Here is a 17,168-nt window from a genome sequence, read left to right on the forward strand (position 1 = left end):
TATATATATGTAAATATATATATATATACAGTATATATATATATACACGTTACCTCCTGTCGTCTGCCCTGTGTTGTATCGCTTCCTCAAAACCTCCCAGTCCTCCATGGACATTAACTCCTCTTCCTCCTCTCTCTCCTCCTCCTCTTCCTCCATACCACAGTGACCGGGCAGCATCTCAGGCTCTGCTCGGTCCAAAAGGAGCAGCTGGACCCTGGACAAGGGTTCCAGCTTCCCTGAGTCACAGCCCACGGTCAGTGCTGCCAGGCCGGGAGACAGATCTGCAGAGAGAGAGAGAGGGGATTCAGGAAGGATGCTAACGTTGATGTTTGACACAATATGTCCATTAACAGTGAAGATGGTTATGACGAACTCTCCCAGAGGGTAAACGCTAACTTTAAACTTTAACTAATTTAATTTAATTTAAGTTAATTTTTAACTTTAGAGGGTAAAGGCTAACTTTGCTAGCAAGTTCTTGGCTAACCTATGTTTTGCTAATACTGTTCGAGAACATTTTACAAACTTTTCTTTCCCCATTTTTTTTCCCCACATCTTTGGAGAAAGATTGGTTTGATCGGCTTGTATGTAACGCTCAGACCAGGGGTGTCAAACATACAGCCCGTGGGCCAAAAACAGCCCACATGGAGTGTTTAATCCGGCCCACTTAATGAATTTTGAAAATAAAAAAAAATACACAAATATAAAATATTATATATATTATATTTAATTAAATATAAAGATTGACCAAACATACTTTTACTTCTTTGCTTCAAAAAAAAGGGGGAAAAAACGTGGACCAAAATGAGTGTGACCGCTTCAAAAAAAAAAGAGGGGAAAAAACGTGGACCAAAAAGAGTGTGACACCCCTGGCTTAATACTAGCAGTACCTACAGGAGGGGGCACTTGTTCTTTCAAACCGAAACAGAAGTACCACGCCAGGTTCACTCAGAGACAATTTGGACATAAGTCAAATATATTATGACACACCCTGTTTATTATAATAAGGTGTTTTGGGAACACAGTATTTGATGACCGTTTACTGTTGTTTGTTGCATAAACTGTCAAATTGAAAACATTAATTAAATTTGAATAGATGGACTGGAGTTAGATGTATGAAGTTACTGTAAATCCCCCAACAGAACTCCGAACACACACACATATACACACACACACACACACCCCAGGCTCCAAAGTTCGCATGGTCACACCCAATTAAAAGCAGATCAGTGGCAGAGTGGCCCGGTGCCCATGCAAATCCTCAGCCCATGCTGGCTGAAGCTGAGGGGGGGATTTTTACAAAACATGCCCCACTGGAGGTATTACACAAACACACACACTCTCTCACTGTCATGCACACTCAAACAAAAACATTCCTTTCTTCTGTGTGGAAAAAAATGAAAAATACATTTTTTACTTTTTGTATTTTTTATTAGTATTTTTATTTTACCGTTATTTTGTTTTTGGCTTTTTATGCCAGTTCTTAATTTTTTTTATGACAATCATTATTTTGTTTTTGGCCTTTTATGCCAGTTCTTAATTTTATTTTTTTTTTGCTTTAATTTTTTAATTTTCTAGATTTTTGTGTTTTGACCTATTTTTTTTAATTATTTTTCTATTTTTTTATTTCATTATCAGAGTAAATTTATTTTTTTCTCTATTTTTGGCTGCTTTTCCTTTTTTTTTTTTTTTACTAATAACCGACACCTTCACACTTTTGCAATTTCAAACTCACTCAGTCTAGACATGCAAAGTGTTCCCACGTGAAGGGGATTTTTTTAAAAATATTTCTACAACAATCACAGACACACACAGGTCATTTGTGGTATCAAAAAACGTTCTTTTTGTCAGTCTCAGTTCTTCCGTCTCCTCCTCATGTGCACACAGGTGAATGTTTCCGTTGGCCAGTCATAACCTGTGAGTGTGTGAGTGTGTGTGTGTGTGTGTGTGCTGGTGCTAGGATGTTTGGTAAACCAATCCCTCAGGTTGGAAAAAGGAACAGTTGATAAAATGAGAGGGAGTCGTTGGGAGGAAATCCCTGGGATAACAGCAGCTGTAAGACAGCGTGGAGGAACACACACCATCGTTAGTCCGGACCACGGCGGCGTGAGCCGCTCATTAGACTGGAGGACGTGTAGGATTGAGAAACACTTAGCAAACAGAGTGAGCAGATAACAAACGACCCAATCTGGTGATTATGGTGTTGGCCACGCACTTACCACCCACTCAGAGTGTCAGAGGGACAGGGAGGAAATGGACCTGACTGTGAATTCAAACGCTGAAGGTGTTGATTGGACGGAGATGAAAGAACATTTAGAGAATACATATCTGTGTCCCACACTTTGAAGTTGATTAAAAGCACTATTGGTTGAAATCATTATTTAAGGTGCTCTTCAGATGATGGTGCAAGAAAAAAATAATCCTCCTGATGTTGAATAGAAAGTGATTTCTATTTGTACCTGGCTTCAGAGGTCAAAGGTTAGAGCACTGGTCTTAGAAACTAGGGCTCTCAACCTTAAGTCTCACGATATCAATTTGATACCCGTCGTTGCTGAAGCGATAGTATCCCTGTTCATGGCATGTCGCGTAGAGTTACGTTAAGCATTTGGGCTCAGGTATCAGATCGGAAGGGCTGTTTTATTATTTTTCCAATATCCGATCCTGAAATTTTTGATCCAATATCAGACCGATACAGATTTAAGATTTATTTTTATTCTCTCATCTCATCAGAAAACATCGTTCTCATTGGCTTCACTCGACACAAATGTACATTCTTGATAAAACTCAGTCTGAAGCATTAGTTCACATTAGCTGATGTTATCAGGACACAACCCCTCCATTTTCCTGAGGGCAAAGGTCGCCAGGTTCAGACGAAGGTTCAGGCCGAGCGAACAGGTTAAACACCTTGTCAGGGATTAGGGAGCTGCTGCAGCAGCGAGGAGGAAGTCTTCCCCCTAATGTCCGCCCTAAGTAGATCAATTCAACACCCTGAGGACACGGACACACACACGCACATTCACACCCACACTTATTTACAATACACTGGGCAGACACGCATTTAGTCTGTTTTTGTTGGCCAACAAAGAAATGAGACTGTTACGGTCCATAATAAGACAGCTGTAGATTTCAATCCTGATTTGATGCCTGGGAATAAACAACCTGACCTGGAACGAGGTTTGATGAATTAAATTACGTGTCAAACTCAAGGCCCGGGGGCCAAATGCGGCCAGCCAAGTTGTTCAGTGTGGCCCGCGGGAGCTTAAAAAGCATTTAGTAAAGTCCATGCAGCAGAGGTTCTCAACCTGAGTAATTATATTTTTGCAGGAACATGTATTAGTCTGTTATGGAGTAGTTAGATCTGTACCAGTGGTCCCCAAAGGACTGGTCCCCCAGTACCACCTGTTATTACGGAGCTGAGTGTTGAAGGATCATTACATTTTCAAAATAAAACGTCTTTCAGACTTTATTCTGTGTCAGAGTCTGAATGTCCTATTATTTTAAAATGTTGCCAAAATATCTTTAAATAAAGAAAGTAAATGGATATGACTGGAATTTCTTTGAATGAAGTAAATTAGTAAAAATTAAGTAAATTTTTTCACTGTGGCCCAGCAGCAAATGAACTTTGGACTGGTACCGGTCCGCGAACCGGGCTTTTCTCACATTGTTTTAAACGGTCTTCACTGCAGAATGAAAATTATTTTGACAGCCCTGAATTAAGAAGTTCGGAGGCTAAAATGTCGGTACAACATTATAGCATGTCAACTGTTAACAGACATAAGGGTGTGTAGGGACGAGTAGGGACGCATTTATTTGGGACGGACTGTGTCCACTCTGTGTTTGTGTGTCTGTACCTGTTTCCGGCGAAGAGCAAACCGAGGAGTCGGAGGCCTCGTCCAATGATGGACAGCACGTAGACGTGGGAGCGATGGCCTCTAATTCATCAAAGACGTAAGACTGACTGCAGCTGACCTCGGAGAACCGTGACGCTGCCGAGCCACTGCGCCCTGTAACATCACAGAGTCGGTGTTTGGATTACTGTCGGAACAAGAATGGATTAAACAATAATAAATATCCTGGCTTTTCTTTTCAATGTGACTCCTGGAAATGTTACCTCAGACCTGCAGTCACAAGTCAAGTCATCAAACTGGGTTTCATATCAGGCCTTAGCCCTGGGGTCTCAAACTCAGGCTCCTGAACCCTCCATATCCGGCCCGAGACAAGATGTAAATAATAATTACATTTTGCCCTAACAGTTTAGTTGGCTTTAGAGGGGAATTTAAGAGTTTTACAAGCAATTTGCGCTACTATCAGATATTATGTTTCATGTGCATGAATTTAAAAGTTTAAACTCACTACAAAAGAAACAGCACAGAGGAGACAAGGTTCTTCTTTCCCTGGTTCTCATTATGTCCAACACAAATCCATTAAAAACAAAATAACCTCAAATATGCAGAAACAAAGAAATAAACAAAAAATAAATAGCACTAAGGCAAACAGCTACAAGAAAAGAAGTGTTGGCTGGTATTATCTGACCAGAGATCTGAGCTGGTTGTTGTTTAGGGTTTACTTTAATCCCGTCTCTTCTTGGTTTAACACTCTGACAAGTGGACACTTCCCCAAACAGCTTCATCCACTCTCTGGACCTCCAGGAGGGAGAAGGTCTGTGGGACCTCAGGGGTAAAAGTTGCTTCGTCTCACCTGGTGTAGACGCAAACAGAAAAACGCTCTGCCCTCAAGTCTCTCTGAACAAAAAGCAGCATCTCTCGCATCAGAAATGAAAAAAAAAACAAGAAATAAAAGTCAAATATGTTATAAAAATATATATAAAAATACCCTAATGTGGGCAAAACAAAAAGAGAATAAGCACAAAATTAAAAAAGACAGATTAGGTTTATTCAAAAGGACAAAAAAAGTTAGCCAACATATGGCTAAAATGTCTGAAAGCAAGACTGTAAAAGATAAATTAAGTTTATTCAAACATAATTTAAAAGAGTTAAGTTGCCCAAAAACTAGAAAAAAGCCCAACAAAGTTGGTCAGTTAAAAAAAATATCTGAAAATGATTGAAAAACTGATGTTAGCCCACATTAGCCCACAGAGCTAAAACAGATCAACATCCATATTCATAAAAGGCTGAGTTCCAGGCCGAAATAGTACATTTGTCCAAAGTCAAACATTAGTCTAGAAATATATTTCATATATTTCATGAAGTAAAATGTTGACTCATCTCACCTGAAATAATCTTTGACTGCCAGCATGAAGACATAATTCAAAGTTAGCGCTAAAAGCTAACATTGGTCAACAACATCCCTACAGAATTCTGAAGAGCAACAAGGCAATCTTTTTGAACATGCACACACACACTCACACAAACACACACTCACACTTACACACACACACACATCACTGAGTACTTGACATATGTGTCATAGAGAGAGTGGAAGGACATGACTGGACACTTTGACAGCATGTTGCTTCTGTCAAAATGGACTTCATGGTTCTTCAGGAAGGTCATGGGGGCGCTGTTTGTAGTATGGTGTTGATGATGGTGGGGTGGGGGGGCATATGTGTGACAGAGCACAGTAAGAGACAGACAAGGCCGTCTCTGTGTCACTGTGATCCTGTCCTTTATCCCGGTCAGTGGAAAGGCCGGTCCAGGCCACAGCAGCGCCGCCCTGCTGTACCGTCCAGGACAGTTACAGTGTAGAGCTGTTGCTCAACAACCGGTCAGATCAGGGTCATGATCTGGGGAAAAAGATATACGGCTCCACAAAAGGCTGAATGGAAAAGCCTTACAGCTAATGAGGGCTACTAACTCTTCGAACTATTGACTTTTTATTCCGGTTTCCATGGTTGATAAATGTTTTATATTTTATAGGACAATATAGGGAAAAAAATTAAAGCCAAAATATATATCAAAAATGTTTGGCCACAAATAACCTTAAATTACACAAAATAATTGAAATGTTTGCTGGGTATTACTTAAATATCAAAGAAATAAAAAATTAGCCAGAAACTCACTACATGATGTTTGAATATCTATAAAGTGTAGCAACATCGACATAACATCCACTAAAATGTATTTAATGATAGCAAATATACTGTAAATGTTTAGCCAAAAATCTTTATAGCAAAAATATCAAAACACTTGTTGATTGTCAACTGAAACAAATGGGACAAAAATACAGCAAAACAGCCTATTTTTTTTATAAATATATATATTTTGCTATGTATGTATATATATATATATATAATAAGCTAGAAGTTAGGTATTAACAGTTCTGGTTAGTTTGTCCAGAACACTTTGACATTAATCCTGGATGTGGTTAGTTCTTAACAAATGTCATCTCAACATGACGTTTTGTCAAAATAATATATTATCTATGTGAATATTAACTGTTATTTCCTTTCCTAAAACTTACACCAAAATCAAAAGCCAGACTTAGAGCTATAACGAACCAGACTTTATCCTCTGAGCCATACTCCCCAAAACGTTTATGATTAAATCGCCTTCATCTGCAGTAAAGACTGAAGCTGTGACCCCGGCCCTGTGTCAAGCCCTGAAGAGAACAGCATGCTGTGATACAGCACTGAGCCCCCCCACCATCTAGCACCTCACAGAGAACAGTAGATGTCTGAGACAGAAAGGAGAAAATCCCTGCACAATTTCCACATTGTTTGCCTTCTTTCATAAAGTTCCTAGAGGAGTCAGATGTCAGTGGCCCCTGGTCTTTGTCACCATTGGGAACGGTAAATTATTGGCCGCAGGAAAGCCGACGAGGTATTATGGAGTGAGGCTTTTGTTGGAGGCGCTGCGCCGTCAGCGAGCGTTGGTCAGCGTGGATTTATGACCAAACGAGGGGAGTGGAGTCTGAGAGGCACGGCACACGAGGTAGGGACCCTGAACTTTTATTGTCAGGGCCTCATGTCTTTGAACGAGGAATCAAATGGTACCAGCTTTCATCAAAAAGCGCTCATCTCCATTGATGATTTAGAGGAAAAAGAAAAGCTTTTCGGGGTTATTTACGACGTAGCGGAGGGAGGTAATAAAAACAGAGTGACAGCAGCGTCTGCAGCATCGACAGAGGCAGCCACAACACCACGCTTTAGAGCTGTGTGTGTGTCTGGACCAATGTCTTTGTGAGGAAGTCCTACAATGTTCACAACAATCCAGAGCTAAGAGTGTTGTCAGGACAGGGAGGAGGGGGAGGAAAAGGGGGAGGGAGAGGGGGAGGGAGAGGGGGAGGAGACGTTGGCTGAGAATGGACCACGGGGAACATTTCTTACCTTTGAATGGGGTGATGGGTGGTAAGACGGACCAGCATTGAGACTGCAGGACACCGGGTGGAGGAGAGGGGTTGAGCTTTTCTCTCGATCTCGGCGTGGACCTTTGTGGACTTGGACAGGAAGACCAAGTGGCGGAGGTTAAAGCCAGTGGGAGATGGCCTTGGTCAGAAACCAAAGATGAATCAGGCACAGGCTCCGTGAAAACATCCTGGTTGTAGTTGTCTTCTTTTATGATGCCGTGGTGACGACTCGGAGGCTTGTCCAAAACAGGTTGAAGGTGTGAAGATGGTCGAGAGGACGGATGTTGGATTTGGTCAAAAACCGGTTCACAGAGGGGAGATTTAGAGGTGAAATTGTTGGTAAAGGATTGTTGAGGGATGGTCCTCAGAGTAGATGCAGAGGTCTGGGGTAACTGTAGCCCCGAGGAAGGCTGATGTTGGTGTGACTGGTCACTGAGCTCTGGGTCTGAGTCGCTGCACAGTCCTGCAAAAAAGACAAGAAAATCAAAATGTGGTTTAAATCAGGGGTCTCCAATCTCTGGTCCGGGGATCAGTAAGAGTCCGTAGGTCATCTGGTACTGGGCCACAGTGAAAAGAATGTACTGTAGATTTACTAATTCACTTCATTCAAAAAGAAGTACTGTAGTTTTACTAATTCACTTCATTCAAAAAGAATCCAGTCATATACCTTTACTTTTGTCATTCAAAAATAATGTCATTGTTTATAAAAAAGGTCATTCAGACTCTGATACTAACTAAAAAAGGTCATTCAAACTCTGATACTAACAGAATAAAGTCTGAAAGATGTTTTAATTTTTATTGATCCTTCAACGATGTTGTGGCATTACCGGTCCGCAGTATTGGTTGATACCATCTGACCAGTCCTTGGTACAAAAAAGGTTGAAACCGCTGGTTTAAATGATCTGATCCTATGACGTTTCCTGATCTACCAGAGCCTTTTGAAAAAGAAGCGAGACGTTCTCAAGAAATTGTCCATGTCACCTCGAGAACCTCAAACAACTGGACTTTTCCAGACATGTTCTGTAAGCATTCTATTTAACCCTATCTTGATGCTCAACCCAACCGCCAATCTGACTGCACCTCACCATGTCCTGCACCGGCTACATGTACTTCTCTGCCACTCCTCACTTTTTAATACTGACCCCTGGTTGGACCCTCTGATGTGGTTTTCTAGACCCCAATAAGACCCTCTGACCATGACTAAACTGTGGTATTTGTTTTTGTTCTCTATTTGTCCACAGTGACAATCGGTGACAATGAGAAAAGATTCACCTGAAAAGTTGCTGCTCCTGCCGCTCAGGTCAGTGCTGCGGCTGAATAAACTGGAGGGAGGACGACTAAAATCAGACAAAGACTCCTGGGAGAGAGGGGTTGTTGTTGACAGGAGCTCCCATCCAGCAGGCCCTCGGAAAGGCGCCCCCTCCAGTCCAGGGACGGACATTGCAGGAACTTCCTGTGGTACTTTTCCATCCTCTTGAGGTTCATGTCTCTCAGGTGAGAAAAGGTGAAAGGGAGAAGAGGAAGGAGATTGAGTATCCTCTTCTGGTTTGGGTTTTTCTTTTTCAGAGTGTGGGTTGTCAGACTGCAGAGCTGATGGAATAATGATCGGTGGTGCTGGGCTGTCGGCAGGTGAAGGGCAGGGCACAACATCATCCACAGCAGAGGCAGCAACTTCAGCAGCAGCAGCAGCAGCAGCAGCAGCAGCAGAACTGTTTCCTGCGATCAGATTCTTTGTTTCCACATTATTATTTCCTCTTCTTTGTGGATCTAAGTGAAAATACCCTGATAAAAAAAGAACAAAAGCTCTATGTTAACATGACATCAAACATGACAAAAGTTCTAATTTTGACATTTTTAAGTTAATACTTCGACTAACTAACTTTACTGAAGTTTTTTTCCCCTGAAATCACTGATTCAACAGCACTTTTAGCTAAAGTTCCAGCACGTTTCTGGGTTTGAAGGCTTCACTGGAATTCTTTATTAAATTTGAACATTGTTCAGGGGATCCAGCACTTTTCTCAAACTGGATCCAAACCTTCTAATAGCCCTGGACTCTGACCCCCATAAAAGCCTCTTGTTTCTGTCTCTGAATGCGGAGCACAGTGACCACAGTACAGGTCACCTCCAAAGCTGCTCATGACATTTTTTTTCCCACTTTGCTCCTGTGTCTCGGGGCAAACACTTGTCTCCCTGCTGGGTGGGTCGTTGTGCTAACAAAGGCAGGGAGAAATGGTCCTGCTGCAGCAGCTGGCAGTTTCCCAAAGTCTCAGTTCACAGCAGTGATCGGAGCCGTGGGCAGGGGAGAGTGCCTGTATTTATACAGACACACAACAGGTTTATTATGGGATGGAGACGTTGAAACATTTCATTAGAGGTGTTTTTACCCCACTTTAAACAATTGCCAATGCTCATTTTTACGGCAGTATTAAAAAACTTTGCAGGCTAACATGCTAGTTTAGGCACAAATATGTTTGAATCAAAAATGCATTTTATATAAATAAATCTTTTCCTATGTTTTTAGAGAGACTTTTTTTAAATGGTTAAGTTCACATTTTGTAACATTTTAATTTACAAACATATTGTAATTCCAGTTTTATTGTGTATTTACTATTTCATGATTTGTAAACAGCTAGCAAGATAGCATAAGTAGCTAAGCTCAGCTAGCTTAGATTACCCTAGACGAGCCTTGAAGAAGATTGTCACGTGTGGGTGACAAACTACAAATGATACTCTCGTATACTTAATTATTATTATTATTATTATTATTATTATTAACGTAAAAAGCAAGCCCTTTAGGCCAGCAAAGGTACTGCAGCCTGAAGCACATCAGATCTTTTTAACAGTATGTATTTTCCTACATGACTGCTTAAACTATGTACATCATATACATATAAAGATTTTTCTAGTAAATGTGAAAGTTGTAAGTAAATGTTTCCTTCCTGTTGCTGATGGACCAGCTCTATTTTCATCACTTCCTGTTATTATCTCCACTTTCTCTGGAAACCCTTTCTTTTTTTTTCCTTTTAGTTTTGTGGGCATGAAGACGGAGGGGTGAGGAGGAGGAGGAGGAGGAGGAGGAGGAGGGTGTGAGACAATCTCCTTCTGTTCCCAGGGAGGCGTCGGCCGCCAACAGGAGTCAGCACTGATAGGATAAAGAGGATGAAATGGAGAAAGCGAATATTTCTGCTCTGCCTCTTTGTACAATCATGTCCTGCCATTCCCATCTGTTACACACACTCACGTGCATGAGTGAGTGTGTGTGTGTGTGTGTGTGTGAGAGAGAGAGAGAGAATGTGCACATGAATGGCATGTGTCTGACTTGGCCACAGCCCGTTCAGGGAGCACAGTTCAGAGCCAATTGTGAGCCAGTCCAACACCATATGGTAGAATAATTAGTATTAGACCCCCGGTGCTGAGAAATAACACACACACACACACACGCAAACACACACACACACACACTTTCACAAAGCAACTGCCTGCTGTGGAGCTGAGGTTTGCACTGGGGGGAAATGCCTTCACATCAGAGCCCCGGCTCTGAAAGGAGCGGCAGGTCTCCCAACCTTAAGGTCTTTCACTCCCACCACAGGACCACCAGGAGGGCGGCGCTGTGGGTACTTACTCAACAGACAGAGCGAGAAAAAGAGGCAGGATACCCAAGATTTCCACTTAACCTGACTCACACTCACAAAGAGAGATTAAGAGCTAACAACACGGCCGGTGGCCTCAGCCTCCACCCCCCCGCCGCCGCCGCGAGGAGCAAAAGAAAAGAGGAGGAAAAGGTGTTAATGAACAGAGGTGTGGACTTAAACCTCCTCCTGCTGGTGTTAAACAAAAATAAAAAAAAACGCCACCAGGTGTTGGGTCGATAAACTCCACTCACCCTCGAGCTCCTGGCCCTGTAGAGCAGGGGGAACGGGGTTGTTGGGTGGAGGATGTGGTCTGTAGGTGGAGCTGTGGAGACGCAGAGGTCTGAGGTGGTCAACAGGAATCTTCATGTGAGACAGGAAGCGTGGACACAGTGAAGGACAGTTGAAACAAGGAGACGGACCACGTGCCGGATGAGTGTGATGAGCCTGGTTTAAAAAGAAAAAATTAAAATAAGTATAACAGAGACATTAATTAACAATATTTATGATGGGTTTAAAATAAAATATATATTAAATATATGTAAAATATTTATTTAATATATTAAATATATATAATATATATTTACTGTATTAGGGCTGTCAGTTGATTTAATTTTAATTGGATTAATCACAGGGTAACTGTGGATTAATCATGTTTAATCATGAAAGTTCATGATTAATCAACATTATTGTCAATTACGATGATGATTAATCAGGATTAATCTACATTCCAAAATATGAGCAAAAAACCCAAATTTTTCATCTAAATGATTGAAATATAAATATGACCAAATCTCTCTAAAACAGAACTCAAAGCATAGCAATAATATGTATTAACTTTAACTATCACTGAAACGTGTTCTTTACAGAGTCATTACTGCCATCTACAACAGACGCTTTGACTCACGGACCAAAATGAGGTTCAACATTTGATTTCAGTTTTGGTTGGATGTAGAATGCTGGGCGGAATAATTTAAATAAAATCTACAAGAATAAAAATAAACTTCCAGTCATAATTTGGCACATTTGATGTCTGCTGCCATTTAGTGGCATAAACAGAAATTACAGTCGATTTGTGGGAATGTATAAAACAGAAGGATTGACCTAGTAGTAGTGTTAGGTGGACCAGATTAGGAAACCAAGCGGGCTGTATCTGGGCCACGGGCCGTAGTTTGATCTACACGCCCTTGTGTTCAACAATATTAATCAGTCAACTGTATCTCACACTGCCTGTGTCTTTACTGCACTTGTTAGTTTTTTTTAACGTCATCATCAGTATTACCTTTATTTTAATATATTTTAAATTCAAAATGAATCATATAAACTTTTTTTTTTTTTAAAAAGTAAAAATAAATAAAAGTCCCTCAGGTGGCGTTTCCAACAACACCACAGCAGAGACGGCTGTCCACGATAAACTCCACTCACCCTCGAGCTCCTGGCCCTGTAGAGCAGGGGGAACGGGGTTGTTGGGTGGAGGATGTGGTCTGTAGGTGGAGCTGTGGAGACGCAGAGGTCTGAGGTGGTCAACAGGAATCTTCATGTGAGACAGGAAGCGTGGACACAGTGAAGGACAGTTGAAACAAGGAGACGGACCACGTGCCGGATGAGTGTGATGAGCCTGGTTTAAAAAGAAAAAATTAAAATAAGTATAACAGAGACATTAATTAACAATATTTATGATGGGTTTAAAATAAAATATATATTAAATATATGTAAAATATTTATTTAATATATTAAATATATATTATATATATTTACTGTATTAGGGCTGTCAGTTGATTTAATTTTAATTGGATTAATCACAGGGTAACTGTGGATTAATCATGTTTAATCATGAAAGTTCATTGATTTCAAACATTATTGTCAATTACGATGATGATTAATCAGGATTAATCTACATTCCAAAATATGACCAAAAAACCCAAACTTTTCATCTAAATGATTGAAATATAAATATGACCAAATCTCTCTAAAACAGAACTCAAAGCATAGCAATAATATGTATTAACTTTAACTATCACTGAAACGTGTTCTTTACAGAGTCATTACTGCCATCTACAACAGACGCTTTGACTCACGGACCAAAATGAGGTTCAACATTTGATTTCAGTTTTGGTTGGATGTAGAATGCTGGGCGGAATAATTTAAATAAAATCTACAAGAATAAAAATAAACTTCCAGTCATAATTTGGCACATTTGATGTCTGCTGCCATTTAGTGGCATAAACAGAAATTACAGTCGATTTGTGGGAATGTATAAAACAGAAGGATTGACCTAGTAGTAGTGTTAGGTGGACCAGATTAGGAAACCAAGCGGGCTGTATCTGGGCCACGGGCCGTAGTTTGATCTACACGCCCTTGTGTTCAACAATATTAATCAGTCAACAGTATCTCACACTGCCTGTGTCTTTACTGTACTTGTTAGTTTTTTTTAACGTCATCATCAGTATTACCTTTATTTTAATATATTTTAAATTCAAAATGAATCATATAAACTTTTTTTTTTTTTAAAAAGTAAAAATAAATAAAAGTCCCTCAGGTGGCGTTTCCAACAACACCACAGCAGAGACGGCTGTCCACCGTCTCAGTGGCCGTTGAGGAGGAATTTCGAATAATGCACGATGCCCACACTACCCTCTAGCGGCCACAAAATAAATGACACCTCTGGATGTCCCATTCAAAGTGGAGTCCGGCTTCATGTTTTACAGACATTAGATGTTAACTGATCTCTGGTCTGATCAAACACATCCATGACATTCAGATGAAAGCGTCTGTCAACACTGAGACAACAGACGGACGGACGAGCTGAAGACTGCAGTCTGTGACTCATTTAGTCCTCCTCTCTGTCTCTGTGGCCTTTTACAGAGCAAACACTGAGGACAAATGTCACGCAGACGCAGGGTTTTTATTTGAGTTGGACTCTGTAGTTGAGCTCCTCACCCCTTTTACACACAATCAGTAAACAAACATGAAAAAAAAACAGACACAGACACAGACACACAGAAAGTGTCTGAGTTACACTGATGAACCAGGAGACCTCCCGTCGGAGAAGGTGGGGTGTCTGTGTGTCTCCTCACAGAGAGGAGGATCAGCGTTCAAATCCCTGCTCTCAGATCTGCAGGCTTTGAAAGATTTGCATTCCTGTGATGTAAAGAGGCAGAAGTGAGGTGGAGGAGCCATGGGAGGCCTCCGTCTCCTCCACACTCCTCTGCGTTCTCCCCTAAGGCCTCCACCAATTACCTGTCAGTCAGAACATTCAAAAAGCCAAGGAGGGCGTTGTGAGGCCGGACTTAAAGTCGCTGTCATCGAACCGACAGCCTGCTGTCGAGCAGGTCCGAGCACGAACGTTGGACGGAAAAAACAGGCGAAAGCTCTGAATGCGACCACGAACGCAAACACAATCAAGGCCACAACAGGGGACGGAGGAGTGTGTCCTTCAACACACACGTTGAAGTCAGTGATGTGTGTGTGATGCCCAAGTAAGTTTCCTTTTGACGAATCACTGAGGTTTGATGACACATTTATAAAAACTCCCTCTCAGACCAAGGACCATTAAAAAAAACAAAAAACTGTACAATACAGCAGGGAAACTGCAGTACACTTTAGTACATTTGTGTAATTTTGACAACTGTTTGGAAGTAAAGTACCTCAGTGACACCAAAGGAGGCGGGGGTAGAGCAGGAGTTCATGTGTTGATGCTAAAGATTCTTGTAAAAATTTGGTTAATGTTGTCCGATATTTTTTTTATCACAAATCAACAGATACGACTACGTTGTCCCTGAACTACGATGGTTCATGGTTACATCACCATCTCCCATGAATTTATTTGGAAAGTTCCATCATTCTGACGAACGGCGTTAAAACCAGTCGTGGCCCGGATGGGATGTTCGACGTGCCAAATTGGCCCCACGGGCCGCCGGTTGATGATCACTGATACTGTTTCCTGCTTCCCAGTTAACACAGTCTGTCGTTTAAACTATTCCCAATTCTCAAAAAACAAATGAACACACCGTGTCAGTCAAATAACTCTCAATAAAAACCACAGCTTGACCAACATACAACAGTGGCTGACCAATGAGCAGCGAGTTGTCCTTATAATAATCATGATAACAATTAGAACTTCATTTATCCCAGACTTGGGAAATGGTGCTAACAGCATATCTGCTGTGAGAGGCAGCTTCCCTGGAGGCACCAAATACGTGATTCCTCTGGGAATCGAACGCATGACTCTCTGCTCGTGAAGCAGGCAAGCTAACCGCAAAACTATGAAACTACGTTAGAGGACCTTCAGGTCGGTGGATCAGAGTATTTGAATGAATCGTCAAGCCTGGTACCTGTCCAGGACACATTACACCTCAACAGTGATCGCACACGATATCAGTACGGTGTTCCATCAAGAGCAGCGTGAATGTCCTTAGTTCAGTTCCATTTGTCAAGAGTGTCGTGTTCTGTAGATCGGGGGTCACTAACAGGAAGGACACGGTCCAGATGTGGACGCAGATCTGGACCCTATCCCGGCCTCTATCCAACTTCAGCTGCACGTTAGATCCGCAGCTTCCGAGTTTCTTTAGCCACCCATGACGGTGCTGTCTCTGAGGGGGCTCCTCCAGGGGGGCCCCTACAGGCCCCCAGGAAACAGCGCCGGCCGAGCTGCTGGCGTCAGGCGGCCCACACACTGTTCCTCGCACGCAGACACAAACGCGGTAATGTGATTACGCAGCCTGTTTGCGGTCAGGACGTGCACAAGTCAACGACTGTAGGAAGTCTATTAGTTGGTCCAAAGTCCCAGATGGTGAGCAGTGAGGACAGAGACGCTGCCTCCCCTCTCCAAACACACACACACACACACACACACACGTATGGTTAATTAGACAGTGAACTCTGCGATTGAAAGACAGACAGAAGTGTGTCTATGTCACAGCGTCTGCCGGGACAGAGCCGTCCTCTCAGAACTGAGACGCGAGAAACCAGGCGTAGACTCTAACAAGGTTAAACCTCCCCGACCGAAAAAAAAGTAAAGAAGAAGAAGAGACTTTTTTTTTCCAATCACAGAGATTTGTGTTTCTGCAGGGTGTAATTAGCTTTACTGTGGGGGAGGACGGAGGGTCTGGACGCTGGCGATGGGCCGATGAGGACCAGGATGACAGTGGGACACATTGTGGAGTCCAGCAGATTCAGGGAGGTGGGTGGGAGTAAATCTGATTATCAGCTCGTGTCAGCAGCCAGGCTCAGATGGAGCTCAGCCTGAACAGAAACTTTCAACTTTTCTGTGTTTCTGTGTTGAGACAATGACACCAGGCTCCTGCTCTTCATCACATTAGCATTAGCCATGATATATCTATTATCTACAGCTCCACCCTCTGGTCGAATGTCGTCCCTCTGTTTTTAACAGAGGACAAAGTCATCTTTGGTGGACAATGGATCTTAAATGATGGCTTTAATGATGACGATGTTTCATCAAATTTAAAACAAATTTCTTGTTTTGTCGTGCGCTAACTTTTGGCGTTTTTTTGTTAACAGGCCGAGAGCTAGAGATCGCTGTCCTGACTTTAAGTTCTCATTTGAATTGTTTATATATTTGTATTTCCTTCATTTTAGGCTAACACTTAGCATAAATTCAGGGCAATCATTTTGATGTGTCTTTTGTAATATTTAGCTAATATATATATATATTTATTTTTTACCTCTAATGATAGGTATTTTCACCTACAAATAACAATTTATCAATTTGACCATATTGTATTGATTATTTGATTTTTTAAATATTTTAAAGAAAGCGAATGCAGCACGATCCAATGTATGGCGTAAAACTGGCGAATGTAAACAAGGTTGTCATCTGCGTATAGTGCCATTTGTCCGTGATGTTTTATTACCCTACATCGGAATCGTAGAACAAGACTTTCTTAATAAATGCGTGGGAGACGAGATGATAACCACGATACACTGTGGGTCGAGGACGTCATAACCCGAGGACCACCTGTATCTGGCTCTAGTTTTAGTCAGTGGTCGGGTTCTAGCCTCAAATGTTCTCGTTAACCTTAAGTTTTTTTAGCCCAAATTTTGACTCAACTTTTTCCAGCATTTGTCTACTTTCAGGCTAATTTTCGTCAAGTTGACTTTCAAGTTACTATCAATTACTTAAGAGGATTTTTCACAAAACACACTAAAAGATTTTTTATTAAAAAAATATTTTTATTTTTTTTTATTAAAGAGATTTTTTTTACTGATTTCTCATTT

The 17,168-nt window shown here is 41.5% G+C and overlaps 1 protein-coding gene and 1 long non-coding RNA gene across 3 annotated transcripts in view; one reads left to right on the plus strand and one right to left on the minus strand.

Annotated features, from left to right (window-relative positions):
- Positions 1-11,401, minus strand: part of LOC103382581 (uncharacterized) — a 39,673-nt gene extending 28,272 nt beyond the window's left edge. Inside the window, exons 1-5 of the mRNA XM_017033970.2 lie at positions 11,186-11,401; positions 8,575-9,084; positions 7,283-7,765; positions 3,849-4,001; positions 54-281 (exon numbers count right to left, since the gene is read on the minus strand). Of these exons, the coding sequence (XP_016889459.1) occupies positions 54-281; positions 3,849-4,001; positions 7,283-7,765; positions 8,575-9,084; positions 11,186-11,300 (1,489 nt within the window). The 5' untranslated portion in view covers positions 11,301-11,401. The remainder of the gene's footprint in view (positions 1-53; positions 282-3,848; positions 4,002-7,282; positions 7,766-8,574; positions 9,085-11,185) is intronic.
- Positions 11,402-15,791: 4,390 nt separating this feature from the next.
- Positions 15,792-17,168, plus strand: part of LOC112487298 (uncharacterized) — a 2,680-nt gene continuing 1,303 nt past the window's right edge. The window contains exons 1-2 of one of the 2 annotated variants that reach the window (XR_003050259.1): positions 15,792-15,919; positions 16,002-16,113. This is a non-coding gene — a long non-coding RNA (uncharacterized LOC112487298). Of the gene's footprint in view, positions 16,114-17,168 lie in introns of both variants that reach the window. The other variant, XR_003050258.1, reaches the window with a different exon arrangement.

Source organism: Cynoglossus semilaevis, chromosome 8, assembly GCF_000523025.1.
Source record: "Cynoglossus semilaevis isolate Cse_v1.0 chromosome 8, Cse_v1.0, whole genome shotgun sequence".
Lineage (NCBI taxonomy): Eukaryota > Metazoa > Chordata > Actinopteri > Pleuronectiformes > Cynoglossidae > Cynoglossus > Cynoglossus semilaevis.